Source organism: Sprattus sprattus (assembly GCF_963457725.1).
Source record: "Sprattus sprattus genome assembly, chromosome: 4".
NCBI lineage: Eukaryota > Metazoa > Chordata > Actinopteri > Clupeiformes > Clupeidae > Sprattus > Sprattus sprattus.
The window spans coordinates 34,647,223-34,674,694 of record NC_137923.1 but is presented as its reverse complement, the minus strand read 5'-3'; the positions used below and the strand labels follow the sequence as shown (position 1 = coordinate 34,674,694).

Genomic DNA, 27,472 nt, shown 5'->3' with positions numbered 1-27,472 from the left:
ATTTTATTAGCTATAAAACATGGGTTATGGGTTAACAACTTGTGCATTTATGTCACTGAATTATGGAGACCAATGTACTTCTTCCAGTAAGATGACAATTGTTTTAGCAGCTATGCATCACATTCTTGTGACTTTTATAAAAAGTAAATCACTGCTACCTGCAATTGGGTAGATATGACATCATGTAAATGTTCATATTGTAAACAATCCCAAAAACCACACCAGCTCATTCTGCTCTCTATGAAGAGCAGCATTTTGAGCCGATTTGATGTGCTCTGCTGCTCAAAGCTCCTGCAGTGTGTCAGGTGTGCTTTTGCAGACCCCAGTGGTTACATTCATGTCTTTAAACAGGGGGTGCAGAAGGGCAACCTCTGCCTTTATTCTCGTATCCGGATTCAGGTCAAGCAGTCTATCTAGGAGATCATATGCTGCATCTGGAACTCCATCCCAGTTCTGTTCTGTGTGTATAACGGTCTCATCCGGCCCATTGTGTTCAGGACTGAAGGATTGACATGTGATTTGTAAGTCTGTCAGAACCGTCTCATCGTGGCCCGGCTGTGTTCTTCTCAGCGTCTCACAGAGTCTCTTCAAGTCGAGGCGTGGGAGCTCATCACTGCACACAACTGCCTTCCCTGTGTTCACAAGATATCAGTTTTAAAGACAACTTCTATGAAACACATTCCTCTAAATAAATCTCAATGAGCTGATGCTGAAGTGTGTTTGATGTTGTGTTTCTGTCCCTTACATGAATATGTATTCAGATTTTAAGCCTATAAAGTTTGAAGGAGCTAGCTTAAATACCTTTCTGGTTATAGAAAAATGGCTCTTCAGAAAACGCTGCTAAAAAAGCATCTGAAAATGCACATAACTTATTTGCTAAAACATTTGTTTGTGACAAAACTATTGGGAGTAGAGAGCTAATATTTGGGACTCTACCTATTAAGAAGTGTATGAACAACCTTGATTTTTTTTTAGATTTTCCTAAATTGGTACATTTGGCGTGGAATGACTATTAGAACAAATGTCTCGTCATCCTATTCCCAGGCATGAAAACGGGTAAGGGGTGAAAAAGGTGAGGAGCCCCTGCGTGCCCCCCCTGTAAGTAAAATTTAAATATTCCATATTTTAAAGCGTCAATCTGATGAAGTTTGAGATGCTTTTTTTCCAACCTGGGGAGAGCTGGAGAAACTTAGCTTCAGCCATGAGTCAAAAAATATTTTGGCCTCCTTACTTAGTATTATGCAAGCCATTTCATGCCAGCCTGTCACTGGGTCTATCATTTACAGTATATGAGGCACAATGTGGTAAGGGCACCACAAATGGCTTAATGCATAGCCCCCACGAGAGATGCCGTAACTTAACTTGTCTACTCTTCCATCATGATTGACAGCCAATACAATGTTATGTAATTCAGATTTCAATACATTTTATTGGCGAGGCCCTTCGCGTTAATATTTCCATGCACTCGCATCATCCAGTTATTCAACATAATAAATCAGCGGCGAAAAAAACAATACAATCATATATTCTTTAGAAGTACTAAATGATGCAAAATGTAAGGATCTCTTTTCATTTATGGAATTCTTGTCAAGAAAATATGATTCTATTGTTTTTTTCGCCGCTGATTTACTATGTTGAATAACTGGATATATATATTTAAAAATATGTTAAGCTCCTATTAAAGTATCCATCTATCTACTTCCAGTGGCACTTGCTCTTGACTGCTTTGCCTCATAGCTTGGCGACTTGGCCTTTTTGAGCAGAGCATCACTGAAGCCTTCCATGTGACAAGAGTCCCCTTTTCAGCCATGCTCACCTTTCTTGTCACCAAAGTGCTTATCATGTCAGTGCTCAGGGTTGCACTGTATTGGGTCTTGTTTATGGTAACGAGACTGAAAATGGTCATCTGACGTCATGATTTGTTTTATACCTGCAAGGCTTGTAAGTTGACTGGCTGAAATAGTAGGAATTATTTGCTACGTTAACAGTCTGTAGTCAAACACCTTTGCAATGGTCACTTTGCCCCAACAGAGCGATTCAAAGTTAGAACAGGGAGTCTCCGTGGCGTTTGAGTTAATGTAGCTAAATTATCTTACTCCATCAGTTATTCACACCGTAGCCGTCTCGTAACCAGGCTAATCACATCATTGCTAACTTTTTCATACTTGTATCTGAAGGTTATGCCCCTTGAAATGAATCATCCCGTTAAGTTACCGAACACATGTTTTAACGTTTTATATGGTAACATTACGGTCACACAAAAAAAATGCGTCCAGCAGGGATTCCAAAATTGTCCGGGATTTTGCCTTGTCGGATATTATTGTTTCTCTGGGTCTTTCACAAATGAGTTATTACGTCTTTACACGTTTTGGAAAGGGTATCACTTACGTTCCACCTTCTTGCGCGAGCTCTGTCATTGGTCAAACTTTCCCAGTGTTGACAGATATAATTCATTATCCTCCAAATACGATCATTTTGAGCCTTTGATATGATACGCAATTTACAATCTGGCAACACTGAGGACCTTGCCGCCGCCAGCACTAGTTCAGTACAAATGTACATGTCATCTGAATATGAAAAATATGTCCAACCCCCCCCCCCCCCCCCCCACAAAAACAAAACTCATCGAATCTACACGATTCACGTAGGTCACCTATTTTGTTTTCAAAACGGCGAATTTCGCTGAAAGGTGAGTGATTCTCATGCCTGTATTCCTCAGGCTGAAAGACCTTTCCATCAAAGCAGTTGAGACAGGCATCATCAGTAGAGCTTTCATTAGGTACATGTTGAACGTCTTTTTGGATGGTGCACAGATCAGAATCGGTTTCCTGCTGCATAGTTGGGATGTGCCAGCTTGACATATACGCCACAGATGCTGTTCCCTAAATTGACCATGTATTCACTTGTACCGCTTTCACTATAAAATGTTAAAAACTCACTCGTTTCCTTCCTGACATAGCTAACACTTGATAATAGGGATGCAAATGATTAATCGACTTTAGATTAATTGTCGATTAAGAGGTTACTCGATCAAAATGTATTAATCACGATTAATCGCTAGAGGGCGCTAGCGCGAGAGACCGGTTGAAAACAAATGTTCTCTGTGTAATGCGGTATTGAAATACAATAGTTCCACTAGCTCACTCAGTTATCATTTGAACACCGTGCATGCTGCTGTCCTGCATGGCACCACCAGTTCACCTGGTCAACCTAAAATCACAGCTACACTGTATTATACCTTCTCTCGCTTACTGCCGCGAGTTAAGGCTTATAGTCTTAAAACTCAGGTTAGCTATTAGCTCGTTAGCGGGCTAGCTCACTGAGACTTCATAGAGTTAGCTACCTAGCTCGTTAGCGGGCTAGCTCACCTTGCTATGCATGTGAATATCTCTGTCTACTCCCGCGCTAACGTGTGCCCGCGAGTTTGGCTCATGAGAGTTAGTAAGTAAGTAAGTAAGTAAGAGTTGAGTTGGCTATTTAGCTTGATAGCGGACTAGCTCACTCAGGCTTAATGATTAGATACCTAGCTCGTTAGCGGGCTAGCTTACCTTTGCCTGATGGCTTGTCATTAAGAATGTAACTACTCTATCCCTCACTACCGTGAGCGCGAGTTAAACTTCATAGAGTTGTGTTGGCTATTTAGCTTGTAATAGCCTAGATGCAGTTTCTTCATAATCTATAGGCTCAATAATATTCTGTTTGGCTGTATTTAATTTCTTCTATTCTTTTTTGTTTTATGTCTGTTTCAAATGCAAGAACTGAGCCAGTCCATAATTTATTTTTTTTTTTTTTAAATTAATGAATGGATTTTGTTATACCATAAAAAAACTTTTCTGCTTTCTTTTCCTAATGCATAATTACTTGAGGAATGTATAATAGAATAGAATATAATTATCATAATGTAATGAAATAATAATAACTCAACTATTTAGCTAATATTTTTAAAGGCCCTATTGAAGCACTGAAACTCAGGTGAAAAACGCTGCTTATCAATTAATCGAAAGTCGATCGATAAGATTATCAACTAATGATTAATGGATTAATCGATAATTTGCATCCCTACTTGATAATAAGGCCTACTTCTATTGGTTTAAATACTGACTAGCATTTTAACATTGTCAGCTATGACTACACAGAATTTTGAGAGTTCGACACCCTTGAATGGATTTGCCGTTCGTTATCTTGAAATTAAGTTTTTTTGTATTTAGTTTTTAAACAATAGTTTTTTTATATCGTTTTAGCTTTACATTTCATTCAAGTAAATCATTTTATTTCAGCTCACGGTAATGTCTCAAAACCATTTTTTATTTTCAGTTTCCAATTAGAACCCTGCACTCGTCATAGCTCCACTTCCCCATCAGTACCAACCGACGGGTGGATCGGAAACAACAGTTAGCTCTCGGGCTAAACGATTTTGGAAAATAATCTAATTGCGATTAGTTTTCCCCAAATATTGCGATTGTGATTTAATATGCAATTTTTTTATTTTATCCATAAAAAAACGTAATAAATTATTGAAATATGACCAAAACAATATAAGATACATTTAGTGTAAAATATTCTTTGCAACATTTAAAATTTTTATTTAACTGCTCATTACATAAACAAGAACAACAAATCGATGGCTTTGCCACTGTGCATTTAAGTAACAAGGCATGCACTTTTTAAACACTGAGTGCAAAATGTACCATCTTGAGACCTTTTTCTTTTTTTCTTTCTTTTTTTTTTAGACCATGCTGTAATCGCACACGTTTTGGTTAGAAAATCACGTGTTATCATATCGCGATTTTATCACAAATGTAGTCAATTGTTCAGCCCTAGTTAGCTTATTAAACAATAGTAAGCTCATTAAAAAAAGTTAGCTCATTAAAAAAAGTAAGCTCATTAATCAACAGTTAGCTCATTTGCAGCTTCATGCCAGGCTAACGGTTGGTTATGAAGGGGTTTTTTGGGGTCTGATTTTCTCCATAACTGTGAATGTCTGACATGACAATGCCAGACAGCTGTCTTGCACGAGGTCATTTTTAAGGGTGAGATTATTCAAAAAAACGCTTTACGAACGTTCTTTTATGTCGTTAGTATGCTGAAAGAACGTAGGTTATTTACGTAGCTTACGTAGCTAACTTACATAGGCTAACGTACTGATGCTAGAAAGTTGGCTGACTGACGCCTCGCAAAACGCATTAACCATTATTGATGGTTACAATGACGGTGTTATCGGATAGTGTGGTGTCTATTTCTCGGTAACTTTTAAAAAATCTAAGCGCGAAAACGCTGAAAACATGTACATTTACATACAAAACACGACCGTCAGCGGAGTTGGTCCGCCATCTTTGTTTACTTTTTTCAGTTGCCGGAGGGTCGTGGCGCAAAGGTTTGTGGGTAGTAGACAGCATCAAGGCTACACCGATGGTTCCTTGAAAAATGACCGTTATATGACGTATTCTAAGGTGTCTTATGACCCCTGAGAAAAAAATTAAGCAGAATCGGACAGTACTTCCTTCTCTTCTTCTAAGACACCAGGGTGCTAAGACGGCATTTTAAGACCATTCAGACGCAGCCCCGGACTTCGTTTGAAGGGAAAGATTACATTTCCCATGATGCCTTGTGATCACCTTGGTTACCAACGGCTCCAAACATTTTTAAAGTTTACAAATCTATGGATATCTTCGCAAATAACTATTAAAAAATGTGAAACACATCGGGATATTTAGCCGATCATTATGCAGAATAAGATTCCTTACGGTTGAGTAGAATATAAATGTTAGAAAAAGATCGCTATTTTCACAAATGAACGTCTGTCTATGCTGCTGAGAGTAGCCGAGTAACGTTAACGTTAGGATGTAAAAAACGCTATTTTATGACATGTGGGTATATATGTTTGCCAAAACCTGAGAACCTGACATGTGTTCAAATTCGCAAACATAGGACCACTGTTTGCATTGCGTTTTTGGTGAAACGTAGCCTACAGTGGAGCTGGATATGAGTGATCGAGTGGTGTCCCATTTCTCAGGTAAAGATTTAAATCCCTTAACACTTCTCACTCTGTTGTGAAGGGGCCCTCCGCAGTGAAGTTCACTTCGATGAAGTGGTAGGGTGAAGGGAAGATGAATGGGACGGGGCCTAAGTATATTTACTAAGGCTCACCAATATATATATAGACCAGAGGAGGTTCTTCCATTGAGGAAACGGAGGAAGAACCTCCCCAAACTTTTTGAGAATGTATTTTTGAAATTGAACTGACTAAACTCCTTTAAAAATGCAGTTTGATATCAGTATTTAATACTATGCATATTATAATTTGTTTCCCTGAGTTAAAATAACATTAGCACCCCCTATCGAAACAAGTAATTACTGCACGGAGGACGTCCTCCCTTTGGCTCCCATTGAAATCAATGGAATCTGTCTCTGATACTGGCGGTTCTTGGGGCTCATTGACTTACATTGCCCAGGGGAGGAAAGACCTCCCTAGCGTCTGAGTCTGCGCCAACATCGCTTAACCAATAAACAACGGATTTGGCGTTGGAGGGAGGGGATTCGACATTAATACCGAAAGAAGTTTCCCTCTTCAACCATTCTGCAGAAGGATATTATCGCTAACATGTCACCCTTAAAGATTGTTGTAGAAAGATTGCAAATAAAGAGGACGTGCAATGGAGAACGAAGATATTGTTCATGTTTTATTGAACAAACCGTTTCATTCATTGAGCTACAGAGAGAAGGGCCTCGTTTCCCGATAACGGCGTATCTTAACGGCCTAATGCTTAATTAGCTAGCCTATGCGTGCATCGAACGTGCACTGTGCACTGAATTCGGGGGCGGGGATAGTAACGCCATCTCCAGTCATCATTAATTCAAAGTTTTTAAAATTCCAAACCAAGACGTTGACAATGGAACAATTTTTTGTTGCGGAGAAACAATGGCGAAATAAACCATTTTTAATCAATAACTTCGTGTTGAATGTTAATTTGTTGACGGTAGAATTGTTTTATAAAAGCAATATAGCACTCGTGGGAGTGCGGCCGAGTGGCGTAGGCAACAACATGGGATTATCCCTTACCTACCCCACATCCACTCGTGCTATATTGCTTAATTATTTATATTTTGATGGGAATAGGCAGGTGAAACACATTGAATGACATTCTCATGATGTGCTATACACAGAAACATCCTTTGGATTTCTTCTATAATAGGCCGAACGACGCCCCTGGTGGATTGCATCGCTAAGTGTGAAGTTACTACTGGTCCTGACCACACGTAGAATTCTTCTCAACGAAAGATACACTTAGGCTAAGTGCCGCGTCGGGAAACCCGTCTGCAACGTAGGATTCCTCTTACGAACGATTTCAAGTGCTTTTTAGGCTAAGTGCGCGTTCGGGAAACGAGGCCCAGGTTAGTATCAAAACAACAGGGAAACCTGTTCCAAAAATCCATGTCACTAAACGTAAAACCGCTGCCGTATAATGCTAACTGGTAGGCGAAATACTTATAGCTCACTGGTACCATAAAAAAAACAATCGGCTGTACTGTTTTGTTTAAATCGTTCATACGCCTATTGTTAGTCTGACTGTTCACGTTCAGCTGAAATTCTGAATGGAAATTGTTAATGAATGCTTCAGAACGCGATGTGTTTCGTAATTAGCCTACTTGTAATTTGGGCATTGGCCTCATACTAGGCTACTTTGAGTGATAGCTGTAATAATCTGGCATAATCTGATGTTAATGTTAATAGTTCTGAAATAATGTTCTCTTACTTGTTGCCTTTGTTACTTGTTGTTTAATATTGTGGAAAGGATGTTAGTGAATGATTCAGAGCATGATGCATTTTAAATGGCATCACTTTTGGTCTTGTGTCTTAATTTTTTTTTAAACAATTTCAGCTGAAAATAAAATTAGTCAAATAATAACCTTAATAGCTTTAGTAATTAAGGGGGAAAATAGGCCAAATGGTAGGCCCAACATTTAGAATTTAGTTTTTCAAATCAAGAGTAGGCCTGATTTGACTGATTGGCTTTGCATCCTTTCATCTGGCCTTGTCTAGTCCAAAGACATGCTGCCCACCAGCTTTTTAAGTACAATGGTGCCACACTGGTGGCTTTGTATCAATTGTATCCCTGCCTGCTATTTTGTAGTACTGTAGGCCACAAAAACACCCTGAAACAACTTGTATCTCACATACTTATGCCACCAACGGAATAAGCAGGCCAATGTCAACCAGGCACAGTTCTTCCTCCCTCACTTTAAAAACCACCAGCCGCCACTGATAAAGACGTAGAGGAGGCTGCAATGGAAACAGGTGAATCGGAGTTATCCCAAGAGTTCAAGCCAAAGGTAAACATACCTAATGCTTTGGCAGCCTGGATAGTTTCCTTTGATCCACGGATTGTCATGATCTGCGCTAAGGCTATGAGGTCATCACTTGCTTTAAAGAAAGGGTATCTCCCACTCAAGAGAGAGAGGAGGATCACACCGGCTGCCCACATGTCAATGGCTGGAGACAGAGAACACATAGATCACATGGTAAATACTTACACCAGAAGATTTGATCCACAGTGGTAGCTGTGAAATTGCTTACAGTGGTTACATTCATTTACATGTAGTAACCAACCAAACAACTGAGATAGATTGACAGGATAATACAGTCATAATTCAAACTATCTGCAATGCAATGACCATATTGTAAGTTTCTACCTGTTCCTTGTTTTTGGTACTTAATCAAGACCTCAGGAGCTCTAAAGCCAGGTGTTCCAGCCCTCGGGGCCACCTGTGGTTTCCTGTGGGGGGTGGGGGTGGAAAAGAGGAGAAACGCATTGGGTCTTTGGCCAACAGGTGTTTACAAAAGAAAACACTGCAAACACTTTTCTATTCTGACTGTATGCCACACTGTTAACGTCCCTTTACGTACTGCATGTGGAACAACTCTGCTAACAAGAAGTATTCACCCAACCTCATTCTTTAGCAAGACGACAAGAGAATATACGGTCTCCCAAAGTGCATATAAATAAGCCAAACCATCTCAGAGTAGAGCTTAAGCATGCAGTAGTTAGCAGGAACATCAACAGGACAAATAAACCAACCTGTCTTTAACATCACAGTTAGGCTCTGGATACATTTCAAAACAGTTAGTTTTGTTGGAGGATTTCAGTGTAGTGGTCCGTTCAGGTTCTTACCTGCCGAGACAGATGTTGCAGATGCGGTCTGTCAGGTAGCAGCTGCAGGTGGGGCTGGAGTCAAGAGGCGAGTCCTTGCGCTTCTGTCCGCTGACTTGCTCCTTCACTGCAGCCGATGGACACTTGGATGGTACCATCCTCCTAGCAGCCACGGCTTTTGTGTTCAGAGGCCTTACAAACTTAACAGAGCAAACACCAAAAGCTTATTTTCTTCCTGCTAAAAAGACTTATTGTAAAGTCAACTGACTGATGATCGAAACCTACCTCCACTCCTGTGGCTAACGTAGTGGCAGGATTACAGCTGTTCATGTTTCTTTCTCCAAACACAGACCGTGGCACTTTACAAAGGCGCATTAACTCCTGAGAAAAGAGTAACGTTTATACGTGAGCTACCTTGAAATAGATGTCATAAATACAGCAAAGATATAGCAAAAAGTTTTGTAAAGGGTAAAAAGGACCTCTTCTTAATAATCATGACAGAACAAGACCCCAGTGTGGACACCTTGCTAGATTTGGCTTCTGCAGATGTGTAGATTGTGCAGTTTGTTTTTTCAGCTGGTGGTTTAGTGGCTGATAGAATAAGAGACTTGGGTGCTGTGTCTAAGGTGACTGGTGCCGTGGCAGGAAACGCAGTGGAACATGGGTTCCCCCGCGAGTGCTCAGGTTGCCCAGTGGTTCTAACACCCCTCTGTGCTTTGGCAATCAGCACCTTCAGGAGCCCAATCTGTGTGTCTGGTGTGCCTTGAGCCAGGCCAAAATCAACTAATGCGTACCTAGGCAAACACAAAAAAAGTTTCATTAAGCTTGAGGAAGTTAAAGTTGTTACTTTGGGTTCCCCTGACAACAGCAGTGTGCTTGGTCCATTCACATCGTACCACAAGTCTAATCAACCAGCTGTTTTTCTTGTTTATCTTCTCCTAATATCTTAAAAAGTCTTAAGTGTAGAAATGTCAAAATAACATAGTGGTTCATGAATTGCAGAAAGTAATATTGAATAATTAATAGAGGACACCTTGGAATGAAAATGGTGTTTTGCTTAATAATAACTATAAATACCAGTTACAGTAGAGAATTTACGTGTCCTCAATGTTCAATCATCTAACAATACTTGGAGGAAAGCTTGAGAATGTGATGTTAATATCACAGGAGTTTACTTACTTTCTCTGGGAGCGATTGTACAGGAAGTTGGTTGGCTTGATATCCCGATGAATGATTCCAAATGTATGGATGTGCTTGAGCGCTATAAGGAGATTATATATGTAGTGGCACACCTCTTCAAAGGTCATGGTACCAACAGTGTCCTAAAGGAGGAAGGAATTAGGTTATTTCCACCAACTCACTAAGAATTAGGCTCACCAGGGCTTATTATGTTAATAATAGTGCTGTCAAACGATTATAATATTTAATCTCGATTAATCGCATTTTTGTCATAGTTAACTCAAAATGAATCGTGATTAATCGTAAATGTATTAATCGCAATTTTTTATCTATTCTAAGTGTCCCTTCAATCTTTTTTTTTTTTTTTAATGCTCTTGTCAACATGGAAAAGTGGATTTGCTTGCTTTATGCAATGTTTTATTTTATTGAAAAACAACATTGCCAAACAGGGCGGTACAAAATAAAATTATAAAATGCACATTTCAGATAAACAAGGACTCAGCCTATAGTGCAGTTAAACCATGGCTTAATATTTTCTTTTTTTCAAGTTTGCTGTGAACATAGAAGTCAGGCCTCTTATTTCAAAAACAATGAACCGTAACAGTTAGGTTACCAATAAAAGGTAAGCCTACTACTTCTGTGCTTTCAGCCAGTTGCCTGTTGACATTTTCAGACAACAGTGAAGCTCGCTTTTTTTGCACAACACAACTTTTAACCTTTCAGAACGTAGGTTTTTTTTTTTAAACCAACCTACCGCAGTGGGTGAGTTTTTTTTCTGGCTGATTCACGAATGTTCTACAGAATGTTCTACGGGAACATTCTACAGTTATTGTTAAGGCTTCAAGGAAATTATTATGCAGAGTTTTCCTGATCTGATATGCTATCTAGACGTTTTTATCAGTAGTGTAGGCTATTCATTAAAAATATTTAACAAATATCAGTCATCAACAAGTGCTTCTTAGTCAACCGTGTGACGTCATCGTAACACCATAGGCCGACAGGTGCCTGCACGTTTGTAGCGATGATAATGTCGTGGCAGTAGTTACCAGCCAGTCTCACGTGAATTTGTCATCACCTGGCCCAACAGTTGATGATTGTCAACGACTATTTCCTTTCCTCACATGGATTCAACAAAGGGTAAGTTACCTTATAATGTCTTTCTTTATGATATCCAGAAAACATCAGAGTTGTAAATTAGGCTATAAAAATCGATGTCAAACCGTTTGTAGGTCAATAGAGCTAGTTAGCGGAATATGAGGTGATGTGATGTGATATGATATGATGTGTAAATGCAATGCAATCGCGTGAATGCAAAACAATACAAATGTGAATACAATCGATGTCGAACTGTAGGCCAATAGAGCTAGCTAGATGTGAAAATAACGTGGAAATATACTCCAGAAAGTGAACGTCTAATTCAGTCGATTCAACAACAATAGCCAATTATATTTTTGCGCAAATCCAGAGCTAGTCAGATGAGGCAAACGAGAAGTTGAGGTGAAATTACCTTATTTTTGTGCACAGATACCACATATCAGTATTACTTTGCGAAGTTAATGTAGTCAATATCAAATAGAAGGCAGTTTAGTGTAGATTTTGGTAACATGATAAATGTCGAACAGTGATTTTGAGTAAAAGTTAGGCTTAGTGTGTACAACTCTAAAGCAAACTATTTGAATATTTCAAGAAACCGGAAACATTTATTTTAAAAAGAGGCCAATTACTTTTATGTGCTCATGGACACACACACACACACACACACAACAAACACAAGCACACACGGACACACATTCACTCATGAACAGGTTTTCATTTGATGACTGTGTTGAGACATCAACTTATCTATGCTTAGCGATGAACAGTGTTTGTACCGTAGGTTTATGCATGTGTCTTTACATTTTGGCCATTACACTAACAGACTGGTATTTCTGTGTTTCAGCTGGTGAAGATTTTTACGAATTTTATCATCAGTGAGCTGTTGCCTCCTTTCAACATTTCTTGTCATGTTTATTTAGTTTTGTGAGTTTACGTTTACGCTACTTGTTTTTCTGTAATAAATGAATGAATGCGATGCAGGTATCGGTGTGTCGTTATTTTTTTTCACACTGTTGCATGTTGTGGATGCGCTGATAGTGCGCAAATATGATTTGTCAGTGACAAGTGATTGTAATATGAAAAGGTGTCTGCGCAGTTTGTGTGCATCAATGATGAGACTATAATTATGCGTATCCTAGGAGCGTATGCCTCTAAGCTAGTCAGCTCGTGAAGAATTTCATTTACGGTATATTCCCGCTGCGATGCTGGTTTTCATATCGAGATGTCGTTGGAATTGATGTTTGGCTGAACATTGAGTAATGAACCATACATGTTATTTTCAGTTATGTATATTTAATTTACCATTATTTCCCTACGGGGATTAATACAAGTTTCATGGGGGAAAAAAACACTTGTTGTGCTTGTCTTGTACCGGAGATCATGTCTTCCCTATACTTGCAAACGTTGTAACTTTGTCATGTACAATTGGACGTGGACCACACAAATATAGTAAGTCTACATATAGTAAACAAAATGATACTGACAAGACGATTTTAAGAGGCATAATGGATGAAGGTGGCTGAATGTACCATGTTAGCTCACGTTAGCGAAGTTAGTAACCCACACACAGGCTTATTGTTACGCGGCTTTTTGGAACGCTCCTGTCGCCACATTCTGTCACATCCATGTGTCGGTACGTCTTTGCGGAAAATTGGCTGCGGTCACATATATGTGACGCTACGTTCTGAAAGGTTAAAAGGTAAATTTTCTATTCAGAAGCTTTTTATCATCCATTTCGCCGTATCGCGCTCACCATTCAGTCAAACGTAACGTTAGCCTACTACACAGTTTGGGAGCGCAAAAAGAACATTAGTCTAAAAAAAATTTAAAAACGTTTATCGCACGATAAAAAAATGAACGGCGTTAAAATGGGCTTGGGTTAACGCCGTTAATAACGCGTTAAACTGACAGCACTAGTTAATAATAATAATAATAAAAATAATAATTAATGTGTATAATAACCTGTAACTATGAATTGTTGTGTGATTGCTAGCTTAGAATGAGCCCTTCGTATCTATATAGGGAGCACGTCCTGTTCCATGAAGTCAACCATGTTGCGCAACCATGTTTCTACAGTAGCCCAGAATGGACAAACTAAATGTGCAAAGTGAACACAACTGAATGGCTGCTGGTCGTTGGACTTCTGATAGAACAAAAGAACTGCACTAACACTAACTACCTTGTCTATCCACAATATCTTTTTTTTTAAAATGTGTTATGTTATGGCTACAGACATCTGAATTTCACTTTGTAGGAGCATTTATCCTTTCCTTCATGTGCTTGTAGTACCAACACAATAAGACAGAATGTGGTGTGCTCTCAACTAACTCTACCCTGTTTTTTTTAGATTAACATATGACTGTTTACGATAAATTAATTCCCATTATACGATGTGTACCATAAGTCAATATTCCATATTGACAGTTCATTTTCAAATCATGATATTTATGACAATCATGTATAAATGGTTTACATAATCCAGCCAAATCATACCGAATTAAGTCCCTGGATGAAAAGGATTTATTATAACAAATGACAAAACATTTCAAAGCAGTATTCAATGAGCGTATTCTAAATGATATCCATTATATAAGGTGAAATGGTGCTTTTTACCACAAAGGGTTCATGCTCCACATAGGGCATCACAATGATCACATGATGGTCCTTCCTGAAGCAGTAAGTCACATCAATGACATTCTCTTGGCCACTGAAACATACAAGATCACAACAGATTAGAATTCAAAAATACCAAGTGAGCTGATGAAAAATGAAAACAACCCGTACAGGACTATGAAGTCTGATCAAAGTTAATTTTGTCTTAAAAACTAAAATAGGTAAAAAATAAACAAACAAACAACCCAAGAACTCACCCGGCGATAGTCAGGCACTGCAGCTCAGCAGCTACCCTCAATGGGTGGCTGGTGGGGATGAGATGTTTCAAAGCAAACCTCTGTCTTTGCATTATGGACGTCTGGGCCTCAGCTAGATACACAGAACTGAAAGTGCCTGGAGAAGAGATGACAAAACAGTCACTGGAGAAGAGAATAGATCACTGGAGAAGAGATGACTGGAGAAGAGAAGAGATGACTGGAGAAGAGAAGAGATGACTGGAGAAGAGATGACTGGAGAAGAAATGACTGGAGAAGAGATGACTGGAGAAGAGAAGAGAATAGATCACTGGAGAAGAGAAGACATGACTGGAGAAGAGAAGAGATGACTGGAGAAGAGAAGAGATGACTGGAGAAGAGAAGAGATGACTGGAGAAGAGAAGAGAATAGATCACTGGAGAAGAGAAGACATGACTGGAGAAGAGATGACTGGAGAAGAGATGACTTAACCATCACTGGAGAGCTAAGGTAAAGGAGAGTGCTTTATATAATGTGTAATGGTGCATGCAATGGTAAATATTTGATCTGACAGGAAATATGTTCAGTAGCCCTTATTCAAAGCATGAATCTGAGATTTCACAAATGTAAACAAAACATTAAAAAGTGGACCTTTAAGAGCTGTAACTAGGGGTGCAACGGATCATCATTGATCCGTGATCCGTTCGGATCATCTATTTCGGTTCGGCACACGCATGATCCGCGGATTGATTTATGAGAAAAAAAAAAAAATTGTGCGCATGTTCAGTCCACACACAGCCGTAACCATTCCTGCTAGTTCCAGGGACAGAGCTACTTAACACGCTCTGGGTAAAAGTCTGCAACAGTTCCCTTTTCAATAAGCAAACAGTCCTATGGCTCGTTGTGATTTATTATCCTCAGTGTACAACATGTAGAACAGTGGGCATGGAAAATAAAAGTAGGCTAGACTTCGGTGACTACTGTAACGATAACTGCTGCCTCTAGTGCTACGTCTGTTTCCATATACTCGCGCTGCCACACAAACCTGTCGCCTAGGTTACCACACAGACGTAACACGTAGCTGACATAGCGATTGCTAACATAAAGAAAAACCTGCAACACAGCGTGGTCATAGCGAGCAGAGGAACAGAAGAACTTGAACACCCCACACCCCACCTGTTTGGGAGCATTTTGGCTTCCCTGCCAAATTGAATGCAGAAGGAAAGAGGTTGGTGGATAAAACCGTGACGGTGTGTAGGCACTGTGGCACAAGAAAGCCATACAACAGTGGAAACGGTTGACTGTTGAAACTGAGAGCCAGTTCACCAGGTCAAATTCCTTGTTTGTTCTAACTTACTTGGCAAATAAAATCTGATTCTGAAACACATCGAGCATGGCCACGCATTTACAGTGACATCACCCCGGTGTTTCACTGACAGGAGTGAAACCGAAAGCGGCTCAACAACCGCTCATCACCACGGCATTTAAGCAGCCCCTTCCTCCACATGTTTATTTTTTTTTTATTTTTTTTTGCTGATCCGAAAAATGATCCGATCCGTGACTCTGATCCGAGGAACGATCCGAACCGTGAGTTTTTTGATCCGTTGCACCCCTAGCTGTTACATAGTGGACCTTTAATTTAAAAACCAGTAAGGTGTAATCATGCAAGAACACCTTTTATGTAACACCCAGGTTGGTGCAGACCAGAACATCTCTAATAGTCTTACAAATTAGGGCAAAGTATATCCTAAGGTTGTATGGGTGTCATGATAGCCTATGCCATCCTGAAATGCAGCCTGAGCTGCTTGGAATGTAGCTTTGTATAATCCAACTTTACAAAGTGTCAATTTAAGGTGGCAAAACATTGCTGGATTTTTTTTCGATTCGGTCATTCCATTATGGTAATGTTGCAAAAAACAGCAAATGGCCTATTTTAAGAAGTTATCCTTTTTAGAATGCACAAAGGTGTAGAGATAAAGGGATTGATAAGACGAAGTGCAGACTCACCTTCACCAATTTTGTCTACAATAGTGAAAACTCGTGACAGCTGTGGCACATCCTTATGTAACTGAGCGATGTCGATCTCCACATCCCCTGTTAAGAAAGGAAATAAACCATTAAGCTCTTTAGCTTGCTAATATGAGTCATGAATAACAGACGGTGTGCTGCTGTTGAATGCATACAGAGGAAGCACTCGTTCATACTGTACACAAGCTACACAGCAAACCCTTCAACCTACAACAGGAGGGACAAGCTTCTGTTGGATGAGTTCAATAGCATCAGACAAGGCACAGAGCAGCAACTGCCACATTCTTCATAATCCTGTGACTTAGCAACTTAGACACAGCATCTGACAATCACCCAGCAAATCAGAAATGAGACAGTGACAATTCTCAGTAATGTCAGTCAACAGACTACACAAGAACATACATCCCTATTGTCATCTTTAGATTAGTATACTGATAGTCAGGCGACAATTTTGACCCTACATTTTAAAAAGGAAAAGTTATTTGCTTCAACCTAGTCCCACTAACCATTTTACAATACAAATATGTGTTTTTTTGTCTTCATTGTGAAATCATTTTATGAAAATGGACATTTCATAAATGGAACTTTAAAATGTAAAAAGAACAACTTTTCAGAAAAAGCCAGTCAAGTCAAGCTATCCCTCCAGTTCTTCATGTTTCTGCTAATTAAATGCTGTGAGCAGAACTCTTCACAGAACTGTAATGCATTTTAGCTTGTGTGTTCTTCTGTAGCGTTGTGTGCCCGAACCTCTAAGGCAGTAACAGGCCCATATGGGTTTTTCAATGGTCGATGCCGATATTTAGAGAACAGGGCAGCCGATGGGCGATATATAAAGGCGATATTATGGTCAATTGTCAATGGTTCAGCTCTTTCCGCACCACCCAATAACACAATTTGTGATTAGACGAGAGAAAGTCAACATTTCCGTTTTGGGGAATGAGATCGCTGGCAGCAAAGAGCCGTTTGAACTGTTAAAATAAGTAAATAAAACTATCGCCCACTTGAGAATAGTTCTGCTAGCTGTTACTCTACTGCTGGCAAACTTTGCACTGGCTTGCGCATGTATTTTAGTGCCGTCTATGAAGAAAATATGTTTATGTTATGCAACATGCACACCAACAATAAAAGGCTTAGATTTTTTTTTAATTAAAAATATATACTTTTTCGGGGATAATTGCCGATGTAAGCACAGGCATCGGCCGATTCCGATTAACTCAATATGCCAGATATAGGGCCGATTAATCGGCCATCCACTACTCCAAAGTGTTGTTGAGGGGCAAGCCTATCGATCAAGCCAAACTATTTCCTTAACTTTATATATAGGCTTATCGTACATCAAACTATTTGCATTGAGGACATTTTAAGAGTTGACAAGGTTGTTAAATGCAGTCACGAAAGTGCCCCACCAATGGCCAAGCGCCCTTGCCCCTAAAATGACAAAATTCCAGGCCTGGTTGAGATGCTGCCGCTTAGCTCAGCCCTGCTATCCACCAAGTCTATATGTGACCTGATCCAGCAAAATGAGTCACAGTGACCAAGAACTCAAAATTGAGATATTGGTATCTTTGGAAAGATGGGAAAATAAGCTTTTAAATGATGTATTGGTCAAAGTCCTATCTTAAACGGTTGTGAAGTTACATTAATTTGAATGATGGTGTGGCAGCACCTTTTTCCAACTGAAAACCTGAGATAATCGCATTTTAGTTTTCCGTCCGTTTTTTGATGACCTCTTCAGTAATCCTTGGCATCCAGAGCTGCACCCAGTGTTTTTACAACATGATTTTACTTAAGGCATTTAGATACTTAGAAAAGGCTATTAAATTGGACTGAAACATCAAATATTTCAAAATATTTATTACATATTATTCAATATTTATCAAATAATTCAATAATAATTTAAGGCGCGTTTTACAGAGATTCAATTCATTTAAATTCAATACAATTCAATTCAGCTGATTTGACACACTCATGTCCAAAACAACAAAAGACAGAACTGATATATATTAAAAAGGACTATAAAAACATAAGTAGATCAAATGTCACATACAAACATACATACATTTTAGGTACAATAGTGTGCCCTCAGTCTGGATGTGTAACAGGAACATTGATGAATACCTCCAAAGATTGTACAGACATACAATATTTTCACTTTAAAGCCTTTGAGACAGTGGCAAAATGCCAGTGTGTGTGTGTATGTGTATGTGGCAGAGAGACATTGACTATTATATACATGTATCTACATAGACAGAGAGAGAGAGGGAGACTGAGAGAGAGTCAAAACAGACGTACTACATTTTCGCTTTAAAGCCTTTGAGAGAGTGGCAAAATGTCAGTGAGTGAGTGTTCAGTGTGTGTGTGTGTGTGTGTGTGTGTGTGTGTGTGTGTGTGTGTGGCAGAGAGACATTGACTATATACATGTATCTACATAGAGAGAGAGAGGGAGAGAGAGGAAGACTGAGAGAGAGTCAGTGAGTTAGTGAGAGAGTGTGTGTGGCATAAACACAGAGACACATAGTTGGAATCATATTTCTTGTTGCAATCACGTTTCTTAGCTTCTTTCTCAGTGGAACAGCTCACCTTCCCAGCTGGTTTTGGGCATGTAATGTCCCTTGTATTGTCGGTGCAAAACTCACGAATGTGTTGGTAAAGATAGTCCTGACGTTTCAAATCCAAACCAGGAGGATTGACAGCAGGGGGCCTCTGCATTGGTGGTGCATCCTCTTTGAGCAGGCATATTCCACGTTCCTCAGAATTGGCAAATTCCTTGTAGAACACCCACCCAGGATAGTCTTTGGTCATTCTGAAAATACAGAAGATTGAGAAAAAAAAATGAGTAAATCATCCATCCTTACAAACACACACACACTTTAACAATTACCTACATCAACGGCTTATTTACATAATTTCAGCACACAAATGCTCAGTAATAAGCAAGGATGTAGTGGTAGCTAAACGCAAGTAAACACAGTTTATCCACATCTTAATAGAGTTTATGTGCCAAATGCAACTATTAACATTGCCAAATCCCACTGCATTATCCTGATTTAAGATTGAACCCACCTGGCCTGGAAGCCATCAGACTATGATAAAGATTAAGTTTAAAAGTATACAGGCCTTACAGGATTAATATCACAGCAATAACCTTCCATCATCAAACATGTCTGCATGTCTTTTTAAACATCTGATTCTGCATAGCCTACTACATTTACCCCCCTCTTATTGTACCACTACGACATTTAACTCGTGGGGTCAAGCCGTGTTCCTTGTAGTGTTTAAGTAGAGCTGTCAGTTTATTCTGGCTGATTCTGAAATTAAACGGGAACATCACGTAAACTACTGTCAGTAAAATCAAGAACATACTTCTGATCAGTCGCATAAGTGTAATGGTTGTAAAGCCTACTTACCAATGTATTCACGGCAAATTCTTCTTCCATCCAAGTAATATTCCGACCTTTGATGTTGACGCTCTCGTTGGATTTTCTTCGTCGAACAAGTGCGTTTATCATTCTGGAAGTGACAGCTGATCTTCCCCAGAAGAATTAGGTCTTTCTCGTATTCAGAAAGAGACGCCATGGATCAATACATCCAAAGTAGTCTTTCACCAGCTTTATCCAGTCTTCCTGGCCAGTAGCAGAGCGCAAATTAGAGGCGCCAACGGAGTTTAACGCATTAGCTATTTCACATTCTTTAGATAACGACATTACCAATCACACGGTATGGTACACTTTACCAAACACACGTAATGCACACTACACTTTAAAAATGACAAGGTTGAATACAAAGTATTAAGTGAAACGCGAACTTTTTGAGGAGATATTTTGGAGAAAATGTTGCTAGCATTAGACTTCAGTATCACTGCTAATCTGACAGGATGGTAGGTGGACCAATCGCGTCGCACAAGGCTGTAAACAGGGCTTCCTATTGGCAATTGAGGAGGCTCTGTGAACATTTTGATAGGTTTAATAAGAAAGGACTTGACGTTTTCACACCATATTTGGATAACTGAGAGCATGACGTGTCAGGGGATACCAAAACATAGGAAAATCCTCGTGCGAAATCCTTGGTTGAGCCGGCTGGTAAAACAGCGTTATTCGAGACATTCTTTGTAAGATTAAGAGTTGCAAGTCAACCTAAACAGCCATTTAAGTGCATTTTCGCAATTACTGTGACGATGAAACTTTGGGAGGTTCATTTTGAAGACCTTTTCTTTCATATAAGGTAAAAAAAATCAATATTTTCAATGTTTCTTACTGTAAACGGCCATATCTCAAAATAGAACGTTGCGACTTGCGACTCATTTCGCTAGAGCGGGTCACATATACTGACTTATCACCAGCACAACACTGGCCACTATCAAAGCTAGTCACCACAACCTTTAGAAGAAACAAATCACACAACACTCGAGATGCACCGAAATGAAAATTTGTGGCCGAAACCGAAAAATAATTAATCGCTTGGCCGAATACCGAAAATGACAGTTCCGTTTAAAGTTGTGAAAACACTATTTTTAAATATTGCTTTAATCTACTGCTTACAATAAATGTTTAGACATGTTTTTCAAGGAAAAATGTTTATTTGAAATCTTCAAATGTTGGAGAACTGATATCAAGGAACTGTTAGTTTTAGATTTTGAGCTCAGATGTTGGAAGCGACATAGTTTTTTGACCGTGCAAACTTGTATTTCTATTTTTGATCCAGTAAACATTTTGTATTGAAGTTTATCTTGTTTCACGCGTGTCAATTAATAGCTTTAGAACTGAACTCAAAAAACGTGGTACAGAAGACTCAGACAGACGGAGTGCCACTACATTTAGTCAAAAAACTAGCTTAGCTGAACTTCGCTGGATTGCCTGTACAAGGGGTGGAACGCAGCTAGCTTCCTGCACCGGTGAAAAGGACGTCTCCCCACCGAAGCTAAAGTTGGAACTGGTAATTCATTGAAGCATTCTACGAGAACAGGTATCAAAAAATCCTTTCTATCTTTCAGTATTAATAAGATACGAAGATATACAGATGAATGAAGATAACTATTGAAATTGGATAAAAACGAAAGTTAAACTGTAACTGCTCCATTCTGGAAATAGCAACGTGATTCACCCCTAGCAAGAATCTACACTGATAGCCTGCCTTGAATCAGTCAATGTGGAGTTTTTAGCGATTTTTGAGAAGCTGCTTTGCACTCGTTTATAAAGAAAAGTTCTGTGTAAGGAAGTGCTTTTGAACTGTGGCATACAGCTTGAGCATTAACTCTGCAACGTGTACGATGTCTGATGGGGAAGAACAGAGAAGTGTAGAGGATATGATGGCGCAGGGAAGATCACGTAAGCTAACTGAGAAGGCATTAGAAGACAAGTTGCAGAAATACATTGCATTGAGGAGACGGAAATTAGGAACTCTGACGACCCATAAAAAGCTAGAGGGGGTGGCGTCATTGTTACATTTTACTATTTTGAGATCGTATAGGTGGCCTGCGCTCCTTGCTTGTGTAATCAGACAAGATTGTATAATTTTGCGTCACCACCACTTTTCGGCCTCCGATTCGGCCACTCATTTGGCTTTCGGTGGATTCTTTGGAATCGTCAGCAAAATTCTTTAGCGGTTCTGCTATCGGTCCTCTGTGCCGTTGCACATGCGCAAACTTGTATAGTTTCTTCAGACTGCAGCAAACATGGCAACTAAGCAGAAGCATTCTAAAGTTTGGCTGTCACAAGACAAAATGACAACTACGCCACTTGTAACGTGTGTAAAAAGTCTATTTCGTTGAAGGGAGGAAATACAACAAATATGAATACGCATTTGAACACACAGCATGGAATTACAGCATTGTCATGTGTTCGATGCATGCAGCAGCTCAGCTTACGTCGGGGCTTCATCTCTTACTATCCAAGGTAAACTCCTCAAAAGTGATCACAACCACTCACTGTGTGAAGCAATTTGCCTTTATTGTGTGCGGTCGATCATGTTATCTTCTGTCCCTTCGTTTGAAGCATACATTTTAGCTTAGGCATTGGTCTCCCATTATTGATCATTTCACGTCTGGATTGTTTTGAGAAATGTTTTATCGTAACGGTGTTAATTATCGGATGGCGTGTGTTATCAGCAAACGTTTGCGTTGTCGTGTTAACGCATTATTAAACTTCATCGTATTATTCTGAACATCATCAGCTAAATTGGATGGAAATGGAGATTATTTATATAGTAAGGTGACCAGATTTCTGAGACAAAATCCAGGGACATTTTCAATTCAGACACGTAAACACCTCCAAAACAGTGTAATGTTTGTATCTTTCTAAACGAAAACCAGGGACGTCTGGTCACCTTATTATAAAGCCTAGTGAAAGCTGGTTTACACAATGAAACAAATGCCACTAACAAAATCGCTGAATTTGCTGATCTGACATAAAGCCACATTGAAAGAACAGAGGGGAGGTAAACACTACTTCTGCCTCAATGGAGGGGGCTGAAAATGGAAGATTCTATAGCTAAGCTTGCGTAGCTATGTCAGTTATATGACAGTGTTCAACATCGGCCATTCTGTTAAACAATTCAATGCTAAGTTTAATAATGGATCAATTTAGCTGATGATGTTAAATCCATTATTAAACTTAGCATTGAATTGTTTAACAGAATGGCCGATGTTGGACACTGTCATATAACTGACATCAGTGGCGTTTCTACATTAGGGGCACTGCCCCACCAGATGGCGCTGTTGTGCAGAAAGCTCAATACATTCGTACTTCGCAGCAAACTATATTGGGCCGGGACTCGATTAAAAAATGTAATCTAATTAATTAGAGGCTTTGTAATTAATTAATCGCATATAAATATTTGACCTGAGAACAGTGAGAAGTAATTTTTTCACATGGATTTTAAGTATACCATTGAATAATGACTGAATACATAAGCTTAAGCAACAAAAATATTGTTTATTTTTGTTCAAGTCCAACAGACCAGTGCAACATTTGCCATTAAGTGAAGCAATACCATATTTAGAAATATAGTACATTTCAGAATTTCAGGTAACCTATAGATAGGTAGACCTTCTGTAAACTATAATACTTTGGGTTTTTTAAGTAAAAACACAATACTACATTCAGAACATTGGAAACCCTGACTGTTAGAAAACATCTCTCTGTTGCTTCACAAGCCATAACAGACTTTGTTGATTTACCAACAGCTGGTTTAAAAAAATCAAGTGCAACTCTCTCAATAACCTTAAAGAGAAAACAATAAAGAGTTCAACCTAAAGTAGGCTACCAGTTGCACCAACAACATAATACATAGCTCAACATAAAGTGTATAAAGTGTGATTGACCTCAATACCTTCTATTCTTCCAATATCCTGATGAAAAATAAAAATCAGTTTGTTTGAACCGAACTCATGCGCGTTAGTTGGTGCTCCAGTTTAATCGGTCCGTCTGAAACTCATCCAGTGAGAAACGAACCGCGGTGCAAAAAAAAATACGACTAAAATGCGTACATTTTTTGAATGCCTTCATTTTTGTGTAATTAATTAATCTTAATTGAGCGTTAAAGTCCCGGCCCTAATATATATATATATATATTTATTTATATGCAAAGTAGCGTAACTATTTGTGTAAATAACCTTGACTCACAAGCATTATAGTCTTGTTTTGGAGTAAGTTGATTCATATGTTTTTCTGCCTGTGTGCTTGCCATACACATGAATGCTTGCTCTGTGCAACGTTTCCGGTTTCCGGTGGGGCACAGGCCCAATTTGCAGGGTGCAATTTAATACATTTTCGTTGGAAGAGAAATTCGAAATTTAACGTTTTGGGCCAGTCAGACTGCAGCCTGGTGAGAAAGCGACCTGAACTTTCAAGACAGAATGGTATGACAGACGGACATGGCTAACTGCTAGCACATCAAAACGAGCACTGTTCTGTTTCCCATGCCGTCTTTTTGGAATTGGTACTATTTAAGGGTGGGCGATATGGCCAAAATCTTCTATCACGGTATTTGTAATTTTATATCACGGTTACGGTATACATCACGGTATATTATACGTAGGTTGACCGGGTTGAGTTTGAAAATGAGGACATTTCAGCGGTAGCTAAATGTGCCACAGACATACATATGATCATTTATTTATTGACCCTTACTAAGTTGCAGAAACAATACTGCGTTAATAGGCTATTGGCTTAAGCAATCGTGGCCAGTATAGGCCTACTTTGTACTGAACGTTTCCATTGAATCTTTAAATAGTAAGATTAAAACAAAGTGAATGTAGTGGCATTTAGTCCAGTGCTTGTGGCTTTCAGTGGCTCTTTAATGTACTTTCAGAAGATAAATCAAATATTTTAAAACTTTCTTTTCAACGTTTGTTCATATGTTAACGCAATAATGATGAGAAAAACATGTCCTTATATGGCCACGTATATAAATACGAAAATTAAGAAGTTTGCCATTACACATACGCCCCATTGACTGCTTCAGCCCGTTGGTGCAATATGCTCACGTCGCCGGCATATTGCTGAGGTGAAGACTGTCCTGTAGGCAAATGCAATTTTGTTTTTATATTCAAGGGTTTATGATCTACGTGGAGTACCAAAAAAAGTTGTCTCCATGTTACTTAGAATCTAGATAATTAAGCTATAATCGTCAGAGACATATACACATATGCTATACGTCTATGAAAATCGCTGTTAGACGCTCACTGTTCTTGTGCTCCCACAGCTCCTTCACTTTGAAATACTGAAAAGAAATCTGAACTATCAAAATAGTGCATCTTTAACTACTAATATTTGACCATCATTGAGAAAAATGGAACAGAATCTGCAAATAAATGGTCCATATTTTTCAGTATATTGAATCTTTCCCAACAGTCGGGAATTTCTCAACAAGTAGGCATGACCATATGTCTATGGGCATGACAGTCCTTGCAGGTTATGTGCTTAAAGATTGTACTGGGTATCGTATTATACGGCTCTTCAAAATGTTAAAAATAGTTCCGTTAATTTGAATAGACCTTTTTTAGACCATCATGGGTTCAATTTAAGACCTTCACGGCGTATCAAAAAAAAGAAATAACAAAGCCAGACTGCGGTCAATTGACATTTATTGTCAATGAAACAAACATACAGCCGCGGAAAAAATTAAGAGACCACTTCAAAATTATCAGTTTCTCTGGTTTTACTATTTATTGGTATGTGTTAAAGTAAAACGTACATTTTAGTTTTATTCTATAACCTACTGGCAACATTCCTACCAAATTTCAAATAAAAATATTGTCATTTAGATCATTTATTTGCAGAAAAATGACAATTGGTCAAAATAGCATGGAAACTGATAATTTTGAAGTGGTCTCTTAATTTTTTCCGCGGCTGTATATACATCCATTATTTTACATGCTTCTAAGCTGTGCACTTTTGGCGGCAATTTCATCCTCCAGAACCTTAAGCTGGGAGAGTTTGTCTTTAGCAGCCCTCCTCAGAGCATTGGATTTTGAGAGGAGCTCTGCCATTTTGCTGCCAGCCTTGCCCATAGTGTCAGATGAGCCCAATTGTTCGCGAATGCTGGACGCAGCACTAGAACTAGTACTACCGGTAGAGCTATTATTTATGCTAGCTGCAGAACAAAACTGGGCTATACCATGCGAATGTCGCGCCGCATTTGCCGAGTCCTGGTGCTTACTTGACTTTGTGTGCGATTCCAGTGCCTTAATGCCCAGGGTGACGAGTTTTAGAGTTCTTTTGCAGAGAATGCAGTAAGCCTCACTGTCGTCGGGAACGCGTTTCAACCAGTCCGAAAATTCCGGTCGCGAGAGCCAGTTATCATTGAATTTGCATTTCCCCATCTTCTTCTGCCATTTAGTTGTCTTCTACTTCATAACTTCCCGCCTTGCTCGCACACAGGGAATCAAAATACTTGCTACTGCAAGTGACGAGAGTACATTTCCGTTTCACATCCGTAGTTTTCTTATTACGTTCCACTAACAGCAACATGTCATGTAGAACTACACGGACCATAACTGCGCCCATTACAGGAAAAGAAAAAACAGAACGGCGTGGAAAAGGACGTAAAAAAAAATATTTTTTGGGTCGATATTTTGCATTGAAACGTAGGTCTTAAATTACTCCAACTCAATTTTAGACATATAGTGCAAAAAAATCGCTATATTTTAGACTTTTTAAGGCCTAAAATGGAAAATGTGTAATTTTAGACTTTTTAAGACCCCGCGGACACCCTGTTATTTTGACCAAATGTCATTTTGCTCCAAATAAATGCTCTAAATGACAGTATTTGTATTTGAAATTTGGTAGAAATGTTGTCAGTAGGTTATAGAATAACACAAAAATGTTAATTTTACTGAAACACACATCAATAAAAAGTGAAACCAGAAAAACTGATCATTTTGAAGTGGTCTCTTAATTTTTTCCGCGGCTACGCCATCTCAGGAGAGGCCATTCATGTTTGGCCAGAATAATGACTTAAAATAATGGAAGACCATAGTTTATATAATATACACACACGCACACATTAATTTATTTATGTGTGTGTGTATGTGTTTAAAGTCTAAATGTGGCCTGACGTTGAACCAGCTAATTTGACTACAGCTGCAGCAAGGAACGCTGGAGAGGGAAAACAAACCCCAGATTACATAACCTGTTATACTGGAACAAAGTGAATCTACCTATTTCCTTGTTTTGTTAAATAACAAAGATAATATGAATCTTTTATACTTTGACACGTTATCCTGAAACTTGTTAAGAAATGGGCTGCTATCTAGCAATGTAGGAGGAACAACAAACATTATCTTGTGTTATTCACTATTACGCGTTCTGGTATCAGCTGACAGCTATCAGAGTTTGCAGCCAGCCTAACGTTAGCGATACCGAACTACTGTTATACTGAAACTCACTCACTTGAAAGTTTTCTTTTTCCACAAGACTGTCCATGTTTAGGCTCCAAACGGTCGCTGTCAGTGTTATGCTGTTCTTCCATGAGGGAAAGTTTAAACCTTGAATAACGTTGGTAAGAGTGAAGATACGCGATGATTTCAGTCTCCGTGATAAACGAGCAGCTATTTACCACTTAAAAACTACCAAAAGTAGTGGAGTGACGTTATCGTGTATTTATGACAACATCTGGCACCTGCTCAATTAACTGGCTGAATAACTAACTGAATAACGATACTTACTACTTGCTCAC

General features: G+C 39.1%; 1 protein-coding gene across 1 annotated transcript; it reads right to left on the bottom strand.

The window, feature by feature from the left end:
* Positions 1-282: 282 nt before the first annotated feature.
* On the bottom strand, positions 283-27,265 carry cdc7 (cell division cycle 7 homolog; the record flags this gene model as incomplete). Its single annotated transcript, XM_080838162.1, has 11 exons — positions 283-632; positions 8,342-8,491; positions 8,692-8,774; positions 9,171-9,349; positions 9,435-9,530; positions 9,673-9,943; positions 10,329-10,471; positions 14,037-14,130; positions 14,294-14,429; positions 16,277-16,363; positions 27,187-27,265. The coding sequence occupies 11 exons, from the start codon at positions 27,263-27,265 to the stop codon at positions 283-285; spliced, it is 1,668 nt and encodes a 555-aa protein (XP_080694288.1).
* Between the last annotated feature and the right edge of the window lie 207 nt (positions 27,266-27,472).